Source organism: Corylus avellana, chromosome ca4, assembly GCF_901000735.1.
Source record: "Corylus avellana chromosome ca4, CavTom2PMs-1.0".
Taxonomy (NCBI): domain Eukaryota; kingdom Viridiplantae; phylum Streptophyta; class Magnoliopsida; order Fagales; family Betulaceae; genus Corylus; species Corylus avellana.
Window position 1 is genome coordinate 31,927,620 of NC_081544.1, and position 13,596 is coordinate 31,941,215.

At 34.5% G+C, this 13,596-nt stretch overlaps 1 protein-coding gene and 1 long non-coding RNA gene across 2 annotated transcripts; one reads left to right on the forward strand and one right to left on the reverse strand.

Annotated features, from left to right (window-relative positions):
- Positions 1 to 7,272: 7,272 nt before the first annotated feature.
- Positions 7,273 to 13,389, reverse strand: LOC132176908 (uncharacterized). Its single transcript, XR_009439682.1, has 3 exons — positions 13,326 to 13,389; positions 12,276 to 12,454; positions 7,273 to 7,421 (listed from the first exon to the last, which is right to left on the reverse strand). It is a non-coding gene; the product is annotated as an uncharacterized LOC132176908 (long non-coding RNA).
- On the forward strand, positions 8,319 to 11,261 carry LOC132176907 (uncharacterized). Its single transcript, XM_059589068.1, has one exon. The coding sequence runs from the start codon at positions 8,589 to 8,591 to the stop codon at positions 9,984 to 9,986; it is 1,398 nt and encodes a 465-aa protein (XP_059445051.1). The 5' UTR covers positions 8,319 to 8,588; the 3' UTR covers positions 9,987 to 11,261.
- Positions 13,390 to 13,596: the final 207 nt, after the last annotated feature.

Sequence of the window (13,596 nt, forward strand, 5' to 3'; positions counted from 1 at the left end):
ATATATTGACCAATAACATTTCTCATATTTCTTTCTATTGTTTGGCAGAAAAAGAAAAAGAGTGTGCATGTAATTAATTTGCCAAATGGACCTCTAAAGTGTACCAAAAACTTAACAAAATCAAAAAACATTTTTAGGCAAATATCTGGGACCTTCGTTGTTTTGAAGCACCAGCAGCTAGCCCAGGCTGCGACTTCATATTTTAATTTTCAAAAGAAATATAACACACATATATATATATATATATAAGGATAACTTCTATACATAGCTGGTGTAAATGAGCTCCTTTATGCTTAGATTATATAGGTTCCTTTAATTATTTTTTATTTTTTATTTTTATTTTTAAGAATGTGCAAGAGGGCTGAGGGTGGCGCCAGCCACCCCAAGTGGGAATGGAGTGGCCAGCCAGCCACCACTTTCAATTTTTGTTTTAAAAAAAAATTAATTGGTTTTTTAATTTTTTTTTTCTAAAATTTGATATAATCTGGTGTGGTAGTGTTTTTTCTTCAAACTTAGGTTTATTCTAAAATGCTGATGTGTCACTTGCTGAGTGGTGGGCACAAAGGGGTGACTTTATGCCACCTCCGTATAGAACTCTCTCTCTCTCTCTCTCTCTCTCTCTCTCTATATATATATATATAAAAAAAAAAAAAAAAGAGCTTGTAAAAGAGTAAGAGAGCAAAGAAAACGTGGAATGATAAATGGGATATTCTGCTTCTGCGTTGTACTAGTTCTGACATTCAACGATTTCTGTATCAAAATAATAGATGATGCTCCGCTACTTTACTTTACTTTTTTTGCTAAAAGTTGGCACGTCGAATGGTCCATCCATCTGGATGCCTGCAATTTGAATTGCAGATCGTAGCTTACTACTCAACACAGCCCAATAAAATAGAAGAATAAATATAAAATCAGTCTATATAATTTTACCTATTTGTAATTAGCACTTCGGGATATAAAATTAGCTAAAAGTAAAAACTCTAAAGTGATAAGCAAAAAATATATAAATATATCTCTACACCCAAAATTTTAGCGAAAACCTTTAGAGTGTCATGTCAATGCCAATCATATTATAATATAAGTCATTTATAATTAAAAATATAAAAATAAGAAATTTGAGAGAATTTGACCAAATGGAAGTTGGCAAAACCACCCTCAATGGTCACTTTTTTTTTTTTTTGTTTCTTTTCTTTTTTATATTCTATTTTTTAATCTATATGACATGTGTCGTAATATGATTGGTGTTAGTGTAGCCAGTTGATGATTTCTTGCAAACTTTCGGGTTGAAGTTGGGTGCAAGGACTAACATAGATTTTGCTTACCACGATGAGTTTTCAGCCACTTGTTATGCTCCATAAAGCTATGAGTGAAGAACTAATTTGTATTTGTTCCCTAAAATAACCGCTAGAGAGAAGACTAATAAGGTTTGGATGGAGGAGATGAAAAGTACTAGAAAGCCAAACAAATAAATCAAGAAAAAATTTTAAATTGATGTGGCAAGAGTTTTTAAATTAAAAAAAAAAAATGCAATTCTCTCTTTCTTGTCTACCACGTCAGTATAAAAATTTTTATGGATTCATTTGTTTGGCTTCCTATCACTTCTCAGAGGAGATACCTAGCTGTATCAATAACATTGTACTTCTAGAGTAGTTTGCTCTTTGATTTTTCTAGTATTGTGTTTTTTTCCAATATGAATGAAAGAATCAGAAAGCTTTATTAAAAAAAAAAAAATGTTGTATTTGTTTCTTAAAATATATTGCTCGCATGTTAAATCTTATCATATGTTAATGAAGAGCATATATTACTTGTTCTTTTGTATTTTATTTGAGAAAACCAATGTAGATATTTAATTTAAGTTGGTAATCATGAAGCATAAATTATTCCTGATTCCATCTTGAAATGAAGTTAAAAAAAGGGTAGAACACATCTAACGGTATTATAATTTTTTAGCAAATTAACGTAATATTAATGTGACACTTGTCATGCTACTCATTAAAATATGACATGTGTCAATGATAATCTATATAATAGCTATCATGTTTTACAAATTGATATGATAATTCAGGTGACAATCAACGATTATTAAAATGTAAACTGTTACATGATAATTCTCAGGAGACATATTTTTATAAAATATAAACTTGGGGTTAATATTTTACGAGACATGATTACGAAGGACGCAACTTGACCATTTTTAATCAATTTGGGGTTAATGCAACAATGCGAATCGTGTTACCATTTTTTTTTTTTTTTTTTTTGATGTCATAACCGCACCTCACAAACTAATGGGGAGGTGTCACGTAATAAGATTAAAAAAAAAAAAGAATAGTGCCAATGATGAAACAATGATTGTCCAATTAAATAAAAATAGTTTATAAATTGTTGTTTAACTCGTGTACACTTCTTTTATTTTTTTATTTTTTGTTGGGAAGGAAAAATTTTAAATTACACAAATAAAATATTAAATTCTTCATAAGTTAATGGAATATACCAAATCGCGATCAAGCTTAATAAACAATTTCTTTTAGAGAGTAATTTTTGCACACCAAGTAGATATGAACTTAAGCTAAGTGTTTTTTTTTTTCCTTAAAATTATTAACTTACGAAATTACTTGGATTCAATTTATTTCATGAAGTTGAGTTAATCTTTGAATTTTACTTTTTATTTTTATTTTATTTTTTTTTTAACTTTTTTCTTTAAAAAAAAAAAAAGACAATGTCTTCTGTAAATCTTTATATCCTCTTGATTGTCTGTTCATCAAAATAAATACGCGGACCACTATGTCGTGGATTCAAAAAATCTATTGAAAAAAAAAAAAAAAATTTCTTCCAAATTAATCTGGAGAAAATATCCTCTAACCCATTTAAAATAGTGTCAAGTGTCTATAAACATTTAAAACGTTAATTTAAATTAGTAAACTGCAATTAATGACTTTAAGAATTTAATGTGAGTTTTAATTATTTATAGACACTTAACACTATTTCAAATGGATTGGAGAATATTTCTTCTAAACTGGTTTAAAGAAAATTTCTGTTCTTTTTTTTTTAAAAAAAAAAAAAAACTTCCATATGAGTAAATCTAAAATGAAGTCAAACTACAATAATCACATTAAAAAATACCCATATAATAAAGTATGTACCATATAATAATCATAGAAGGGAAAGCCAAGCCAACGGCTATAATTGCTGGTACGACAGGTGGGCCGAGAATCTGAGTCCAAATCTATGGCCGGCGGCCCATTCTGTTTGGTTTCCGTAGAGGGACTGATGTTGACTGAAAGATAGGAATTTAGGTACTCACGTGTCTTTCTCACGGTAAAATGGGACTGTCTGATGGTCTTGTCCCTAATCTCATTTGTTTGACAAAGCAAATGAGATTAAAAAATCAAGTAATTAATCATCAATAAGTTGATGGTAACAGATGGTAAAAAACAGAATGTTAAATGAAATTCTAATTAACTATACATATAGCGCATATCAAATCAAAAAAGTGGAAGATTTTGTTTAAAAACATGGAAACAAGAAAAAATCTGATTTGATTTGTCTTTATTAGCGGATGATATGGAATTTACATTAGACAACATAAAAATGTCATAATCTTATTAACCAACGGAAATGATGAGATAATGTGTGCAATAAGCTTGATTGTTTAAGAACATGGAAACAAAAAAAAAATCTGATTTGATTTGTCTTTATTAGACGATGATATGGAATTTACATTAGACAACATAAAATGTCATAATCTTATTAACCAACGGGAATGATGAGATAATGTGTACAATAAGCTTGATAAACCATTTGTAAAAGGCAGAGAATATGCAAAAATGCAAAAACTCTGCATGTATCTCTTTTTTTTTTTTGTAAAATAATGCAGGGTCAGTAAGTTTATACTTATACTTTGAATTAGATTCTCATAACAAATTTCAAACTCTGTACTTTCTCTGCATATATTTGTATTGTATCTAATTGTTAGACTCACATTTTATTTTTAAACCCTAAACCTTAACCAGTATTTCATCCAATTTTCTGCTAGAAGCTTGATCAACCAAAGATCAATTGAAGCATCTCTCGAGAAATCCTAACGACGTGTTTACGTTAGTAAACCAATCACATGCATAACCATTTTTACGTGACTTTTTTAAGATGACTTCAAAAACACACATTTACATAACCACATAAAATAAAGAATATCTTACATGCTTATGATAACTTGGGAAATATTACTACACTATAAACATGCTAAACCATTTTACAATGCTATATTGTGCATATTGAAGTAATCATTTGTAAATTTTTTTCAAAACCTGCATTCAACCAATTATCTAAATTTATTCTCTATTTTATTAAAATAATCGTTTGTAATTTTTTTTTTATTCATTTGGTTACAAACCTGCCTCCACCAAAAACATCAAATGGACCACCCACTTGCCGCTAACATACCCACCACATTGCAACGGAAGTTTTTTTTTTTGGGACTTTTAATTAACTATTTTATATACAAGCCCAAAATGAGACATTCCAATGTGAATAGCCAAGTCAACCAAAAAGGCAGCCTGAGGAGCGACCATTCCAGCTGAGAGAAGCTGAAAGCAACCAGAATTGTGTACTTGAATTTCTAAGGCTGAAGGACGGATTGGACCTATAGGTAAACCTAAGTACATTGTTAGATTGGGATAATTGCCAATCGCGAATTGCAATTTTCAGTCTTTCACTTTCATAGCCTACCGCACTCCTTAAACATGGATTGGGATCCCTGGCAATATCCTTGAAATTGCCCATCAATTTTTTTTAAAAAAATTTGATCATTCATTTTTCATCAAACAGCCATCAATCCGTCACGTGTCCCACTTAATATAAAATAATAAAATATTATTTAAATTTTAAAAATAAATAAAATAATAATAATAAAATTTTAAAAAAATTATTAAAAAACATGGGGTAGTTCGGCTGCCCCTAAGGCCAAACCCATAAATCAAGTTTATGGGTTTGGCCCTAGGTGGTGGCCCTATGGCCTCGGCCACCCCCAACTAGCTTTTGGGTGGTCTGGCAACCCCTGGCCAAGGGTGGCCCCCCAAGGCCAAACCCATTTCTACACCAGGTATCGACGCCACCCCTTAATGGCCATGGGCTCACACCCTTAGGTGAAATGGGTGGTCAAATTGAACCACCCCATGTTTTTTAATAATTTTAAAAAAAAATTATTTTATGTTTATTTTTAAAATTTAAATAATATTTTATTATTTTATATTAAGTGGGACATGTGGCAGATTTCTAGTTGTTAGATGAGAATGGATGGCCATGATTTAAAAAAAAAAAAAAAAAATTGATGGGTATTGCCGAGGATCCCAATCCCTCAAACATCATTCCGTCCAAAGTAATTCTTTTTGGCCTACCAACGTCCTACTATGGCGGAGTCTATTTAAAAAATAATAATAATAATTAAAAAATGAAAAAGAGTTGAACACTGGTAGGACGCCTGGCATTACTCTTCTATCCATATTCTTTCAAAATAGAAATAAGAATAGGTGTAACATTTCTCCGTGTAAAAAAAGGAGTGCCCATGTGGCTGCCAAGCACAATGTTTTCATGACCCTACACTTTGTTAATGCTTTTTGAAATTGAAATTTGCATTTTTTTTTAATTAAAAATGAAAACAAAAACAAAAAGGAAAGTAAAAAAGAAAAGAAAAAACACCTGTCATCAAAATAGTTGATTGAATTGATAATAGCCGTTACTGTCTGTCCCCACCTCCCTGATTATTGTCATTCTAGTCTCTGGTGGGGCACTTGCAGTCGGAGGGCCAATACATGCCAATTTCTTACTTGATTAGGCCGTCTAACTTTCAAACCGAATCTAAATTCTATAAATTTCTGTAACAAGAAGCCTGACCCTAACCACCCAAAAAATAAGTACTACAACACTAAATAATACTTTTTTCAGAAAATAAATGTAATACTTTTTGTCCGTTGAGGTCCAGCTCATTATCTGTGTAGGCTTTTTACTACTAGAGATTAGGAAAAAAAAAAAAAAGAGGAAAGCATTCTACTAAATGTTTTCCACATAATCAAGGTTGTCTATATATAGCTTTTTGTTTCAACGTAAAAATATATTTTAATTTTAATTTTAATTTTTTTTTTGGTTGTATTTTTCGTATTTGATGCGACTAATTTCGGTTTGATTAAAAAAACTTCTTTAGTTTTGGACAATGGATTTCGTTTTCAAATTTCGTAAACCATTTTTCGAGTTTTGAGTTTATCTTCCTCAAACTGCAAGACCCCCACCAAAAGTTGCCGAAAGTCGCTGACTGTTTTCCGCTGTCACTCATTTTTTGTACAAGCCAAACGTTGATAAATATTGAAAATATTTTCCGATGAAAAAATTTTACGTCAAAACAAATGGAGCCTAAAACTAAAACTTCTAATGATTTTGCCTAAAAATTGTTATTTCCAACAGTAACCTAGGTGTACATAAATTGGGCAAACATGGTGCCAAGTGCCAACCGCCTAAAATGACCAACAATAATATAAAGATTATTAATAAAAGGCGTTTTAAGTTACAAATGCCAAACACAATATATATATATATATGACATTACATGATTTCCCAGGCAAATCGCATATCACATGCATGATATAATTTTAACTTTACCACGCTAACTGTTTGTACTTCAATGCATGATGTCTGGGAAATATATATAACCATCCTTCCATGGTTCACATTACATGAAAGTTAGGTTCAACACCATTCCTCAACCCTAAGTCAAGGGGTTCATAAGAATGATTCAAGGCACAGACAAGATGGAACTACTTATCATTTGTTTATGTATTTAAAGCTCAATTTAAAAAAGAAATAGTACCCACAAACCATTGCAGAAATCTTTGCTGATATCTGCAATCTGATTTAATTAGTTCCCAACTTGAACCATCCTTCCATGACTCACACTCCATGAAAGGTAGGTCAAACATCATTCCTCAACCCTAGGTCTCATCAGAATGATTCGAGGCACAGACAAGTTGGAACTGCTAAACCTTTGTTTATGTATTTAAGCTTTAGAAAACAAATAGTTCCCACAAACCATTAAATACCCACAACATGTCCATATCATTCATCATTACCAACACAAAATTTTCAATTAACACTATGTCCATGCAGTATACAATTTAACAAGTAAAATGAAATGAGTACCAGAGAAAGAATGAGAACAAAATATATATTGTACTAACAAGATTTTATAAATACAATTTTTTTATTGATTTAAATAATGCTTTTAATAACAGGGGAAAACAAATATCATCTTGTCTTAATCATAATTTTGCTCAGAGTTCAAATGAAATAAAGTACCATTTCAAAATTTTAATACATTTGACAATGAAACTTCAAGTGTGATGTGATCCATCCAGAATAAATGGGTCCAGAAACCTCTGTCCTCAACAAAAAGCACATGTATTAAGCTATTTCTAATTGTAAATGGTCTAGTGGTTCAGAAGACTTGACATGAACATAGCTATGCATGATGCAACAAATTTACAAACTGAATTTGGCATGAGAAGCTTGTTGCACAATTTGTTCATAATTACAACCAAGAGAAAACAAATATAAGCATATTAAAGTTGGCTTCTTAATTATATGTTCTTCTGTCAATTTTATTCTCTTTTTCCAGCAATTAACAATAGTAGTCTTCTCTCACTATGAGAAAAGAAAAGAGAAGAGAAGGGTAAAAGAACCAAGTTGCTATTGGTTTCAAACTAACTTCTAGGGAATCACACTTGCCAGATAATAATTTGTTTATTATAATTCATACAAGATCTAGAGACATGTGAAACGTTTTTCATACCAACTAAGCAAAATATTATGCACATAATGAATGTTTCTTCTTAGTTGAATCAAGAGGCCAAGTTTTTAACTAAGGCAGAGTTATCTAACCAAGTCAACCCAAACTAAGGTCTTGCCTTGGCCATTTGAAAGGTAGAAGCACCCAATACTTATCACTTGGTGAAGGGAGCTACCAAAATCAGAGGAAGAATAGCAGATAGGGTTAGCTAAAAGAGTGACCACGAAAAATGTAAGGAATTTTCTTATTCCCCTTAACATACAAGCAATGTTTTAACAAATTTCTGAATGAACCCTAGCATTTTGGTATTTTTTAATACCTTTAACAGAATCTGAAGTTTTAACAATATTTACCCTTTGTAAAACATTGGAATAACACATTTCACAAACTCTAAGTCAATGTTTGCTCAATGCATAATAGAATGTTCTTTTACACTAGACTTTCAGGTTAAAAGAGATTAACAAGTAATAATCATGCATGCTTCAGAGGTCAATGATGTACATGAATAGAACTTGCATTATGAAAGGGTTTATCTATAGATACAGAAAATCGTGGGCAAATTTTCAAAATAGCCCTAAAAGAAAATCTCTACCACATATAAAAGCCACACGAATGTGGCACCAAGCAGTTTGTATTTGACTCTGCCATTGATATCAATCCAATTTCCTTTCAGCCCCCCTGTAGTCCTATAATAGACACAGCAGCAATCACAAGGATCAGAACAGTTAATTCCCTTCCATCTCATTCTTTAGGGAGAATGATGAATGCAACAAATCTAATCCAATCTCCATGGCTTTCTACACAACCACAAACACTTGCTCTTTATGCCTCTAGCACATCGTTGTGCAGTAACTTTCCAAGCCACCAAAGAGGTCCATGTCCCAAGTCTAGAAACAGCGCATTCTTTCTCACTCAGTGCTCTACAAAACCAGGCATTGACAGCAACAATGCAACGAATAGGAATCCTGCCATTGAACGGGATTCAAGTTCAAAATCTCAACATTTGGCAACTCCCACACCAAATCAAGCACTCACATCTACTTGTTCAAGAGGTCTGGTGCTTGAATTGGGTCCCAAAAACTCCTGGGATGGTAAAGAAATTGGCTCACCAGTTGTAAAAAGATTCATAGGAGACAATGAGGAAAGGTGGTACATGTGGTACCATGGAAGGTCTGACGGTACCAACACTTCCGATTCCATTGGATTAGCAGTCTCGCGCAATGGAATCCACTGGGAAAGAGGAGCAGAACATGTTAGATCGTGTGGGGATGCAGGTTTGGTGATGAGTTGCAGCAAGAATTGGTGGGCTTTTGACACAGAGAGCATTAGGCCTTCTGAGATGGTTATTATGTCCAGCCCAATGTACAGTGCTGTTTACTGGCTTTATTATACAGGATTTAGTTCTGAAGAAGCTAACTTACCAGGAGATCCAAACATGTTACAAAACCCAGAAAGAGTTCAGAGTGGAGACAAGAAAGATGCATGTCATAGAATTGGCAAAATTTCAAAGTCTCTGCCAGGCCTGGCATGTAGTCAGGATGGTAGGCATTGGGCCAGAATTGAAGGGGATCATCATAGCGGAGCACTGTTAGATGTGGGATCTGACAAGGAGTGGGATTCTTTGTTTATTGCCGCACCTCAGGTTGTTGTGCACAGCAATGATGATCTCAGGATGTATTATCATTCATTTGATGTCAAAAATGGGCAGTTTGCTCTTGGACTTGCAAGGTCCAGAGATGGTATCAGATGGGTGAAGCTGGGGAAGATAATGGGAGGGGGGTCAGATGGTTCTTTTGATGAGCTTGGGGTCAAGAATGCATGTGTGGTGAGAACCCACAGAGAAGGAAACTATTTGATGGCATATGAGGGTGTTTCTGCAGATGGGACGGGGAGTATTGGGCTGGCAGTATCTCCAGATGGACTGAAGAATTGGAAGAGGCTTCAAGAAGACCCAGTTGTTAAGCCTTCAGAAAAAGATGGATGGGATAATAAAGGAGTGGGATCCCCATGTCTGGTTCAGATGGAAGGCAACGTAGATAAATGGAGATTGTATTATGTAGGTATTGGGCATGGTGGAATGACTGGGATCGGAATGGCAGTTTCAGAAGGCAGTAACATAAGAAATTTTAGAAGATGGGCAGGATCTCACTTGTAAGATAAATGTATAGTATTGGTGTATGTCAACATATCTCAATAATTGTTCAATCAAACTATTTTTCACTCTAGATCATAACACAAAAGTAGAATGTGTCAAATTCAGCTACAAAGCAAAGGTTGGTACTCTATCCCTTGGCTACACTCCATCTCCATGTGTGTATAAACACAACCCCATAAATGGAACATAGCACCGGTATTTTCTAAGGTAAAGCATAAAATAGGATAGAAGGATCTGATGTCAAACAAAAGTTACATGTCAAATACTTTTAACAGATAACTAAAGAAACACCCAAAATTCTTCTGAAGCTCAGTTTTTACTAGATTTGAATTTAAAGTCCAAGTACCTTTAATAACCAGCATGGCTTTCTAACTAATAAGAAGGACCCAAAAAATGACCAATTCACGTTCATAAAGCATTAAGGTTTGAAAGGTGCCACAGGCACCGCATTACTCGTAAACTCAAACAAAGCATTCTGTCCCAAATATTTGAAGTCAGGCCAATCAAATCCATAATTGGCAACCAACTCCATCTGAGATCATTCCAACTGCTACCAACAGGATATCATGGCTATGTTTAGCAACACACTCCTCCTCTTTCTTTCATTTCTCCTGAAAAAGTCGACCTCTTTTTTTCCTATTACCAAACAACCATCTTCACTTTTCTCTCCCAAAAAATTCAAATCTCCTTTCACTTTTATATCACATCAATCACTTCTTACTACTATTCAAACAACAAAACTCTTTACCAAACGGACCCCCTATTTATCTCTTTTGATTCAATCTACATTTTTTCCTGCCTTCCCTTGCCCATATACCACCCTAAAGATGAATCAAACTGCTCCTCCTTAATGCAGCAGTCATTACACTTGACCAACCATTTTAGACTTCATATGTCCTATTTTGCCCCTACATCATGTCAATGCAGTTATTACTTTCTTGTTATTCTTTGCACTACCACTCACTGACGGAGTCCACCAGAATACTTGTTATGCAGAATATTTTCTCTGCTATCATTTATCCACTGGCTCCTGGGATGGAGCTCAAGATCACGAAGTCACAGACCAGCATGAAGCTTTGTGAAGCTTTATGATTTCAATAAGTAGTTGTGTTGTTCTCAACTACCTGCAGTTCTATTTATTTAAGTTTATTTAGGATGCTATTGTTTACGGTTGTTATAGTTTATCAATAAGAAGGCCATTGCCTAGAAAAGGATGTAACCGAGCATTATGATGATTATGCAAACTATTGGAAATTCCCCAACATTCTTTAGATGAGTCGTCGCTTTACTCAGTAGTGAAACTATACTGTTCATGCTACTGCTTTCACTGCCGGTCCTCTGTTTTTTGCATGCTTCAACTTTTGTTGGGTCAATTTGGAATCAGAGCCAAAGGTTCCTTGTCGGGCTTACTTTCCCAAAAATGAGTACCCAAAAAGTGGTAGACCTTTCAGTGTGTCCCGTCTCACCCAGCAGCAGTGAGATGATTTATTGCTGGACGTAGCCCAACAACTTGGGTCTCTATCCAAACGTGTGGACACTATGTGGATCCATATGTTTGAGAAACCTGAAGGCTTTGGTGAGAACAAGAAAGAAGATGATGTTGAGAATGGATTGCAAAAAGAAACTTCAGAAGGAGGGGATCACAACAATGGAGAGAATCCACACCAGACGTACAATACCCCCTTCCAAAGGTCTAGATTCATTCCCCGTTCCCATACACATGAAGGAGTACCGCATTAGAGGTTTAAGACACCATTCCTGGAATGGAAAGAAAGTCTTGATGGGCGCATGGATGACGCTACAAAACGAGTTCGGATAGACGTGCCAGATTTCCATGGCAAACTAAATCCATATGCTTTTCAAGACTGGATCACGTCCTTAAAAAGACTATTTTGAGTGGTCTGGGCTGGCAGCGGAGCGATGAGTTGGCTTTGTTAAAATGAAGTTAAAGGGGCAAGCTCGAGTTTGGTGGCAAAGCATCGAGGGGCAGCTCCATCGTCTTAGGCAATGTCCAATTGCTGATTGGGATGAGATGAAACTCAAAGCTTCAAGAAAAATAGGTCCCCATCAATTATGAGGAGTCCCTACTCGAAGAGTTGCTGTTTCTCCGTCAAGGAGGCTCATATGTGGAAGATTATACCAATAAATTCCACAAGCTGAGTATTCAAAGCAACATTATACCGATAAATTCTACAAACTGAGTATTCGAAGTCATATTGCTGAAACAGAGAGGCAAACTAATGCAAGGTATAAAGCTAGCTTGCAAGATGACATCAGTAAAGATCTTACCACAGTACGCCTTGCTAGTGTCGAGGAAGCCCATCAATTGGCTTTGAGAATTAAGCAGCAGAGTCGCACTACCCAGCCCAGGCGTAACATGAAGAACTGGGGAGTCTTATCCCCTCGAAATTCCACCGCTGCTGCAACACGTCCCAGCAATACAGAACGGTATACTTCAAGAGGAGCTCCTACACCAGATAGAAATGTTATGGAGCATGATGAAAAAAGAAAAAGGCAAGATGGTAATTGGCATTGGCAGTTGACCTAGAATAGCTTGGCTAGGAAAGCCTTGTTAAAATCAAAGATAAAGTGATCAGCAACCATAGCTGATAACTATGGTTGCTATGTCGGAACCGAACCACTCTAAGGCAGGGCCTTTTGGATCCATTCCTGTAGAGTAAATTTTGGTTTCATGCATCGTATTTTTTAAATTTCTTTACACATAACTGGTCAAGGAGCAAACCTTAAGACCTAAGTCCTCCACCACTTGGGACAACCCCTTTGGATTAAATCAATTCCTAAACCTTACCTAATTAAGAATTAGAGATTCATTAAAAATGTAATTGCATAACAATTTTGGAGATGAGATTTTCTTTTTGTTGGGTAATAAGGGAGTGTTCACGAAAAGCAAAACTTCTTTTAGATAAGTTATACTGATTCATGAATATTGCACATATAATATATTGCACATCAATTATACATTATCATGATCTATAAATTTGGTTCATGTATAATTGATGATATTTGAAAACCCCACATAAATAATTATGGAAGTTTGTCGATATAACGTAATATTGTTACTTTCTGATCTTCTGGATACGTTCCAGAGACATTTAAACAAGCACATAATCCCCGAAAATAGCAATATAGAATTTCGACTTGTGTAACTCGAATTTGACATCGGCTCTCAACCTAAATGTTTAGTTTTCTCAAACACAAAATGGAATTAATATTGGTTTATCCAAATTCCATACTCAGTTAATAAATAAATAAGCAATCTCAAAGTATTATTAATCATAATAAAAGCAATAAACAATGATAAGTTGGAATCCAATTTACCATTGCGATGAGAACTTGTTGCAGAATCAGCTACTCTGAACTCGTTGCAAAATCTTAAGCAAACCTTGAGAGAGAGAGAGGGGTGGGGGTTTAAGCTGTGCACTGTGGAGTAATTACCGATCGTGTTAATTGTCTTTTTGCTAATTAATAAAGAAAATGATATTCGACGGCATCCACGTGGCCGAAAATGAAGTTCGACGCATCCACGTGGCGGGATATATAGAAAGCAAAGGTATTGCCACGTGTGACGTCTTCCTAATTGAACATGTTT

Bases quoted from the DNA above. Each gene is read 5' to 3' on its own strand.
- LOC132176907 (XM_059589068.1), top strand. From the start codon at position 8,589: ATGATGAATGCAACAAATCTAATCCAATCTCCATGGCTTTCTACACAA.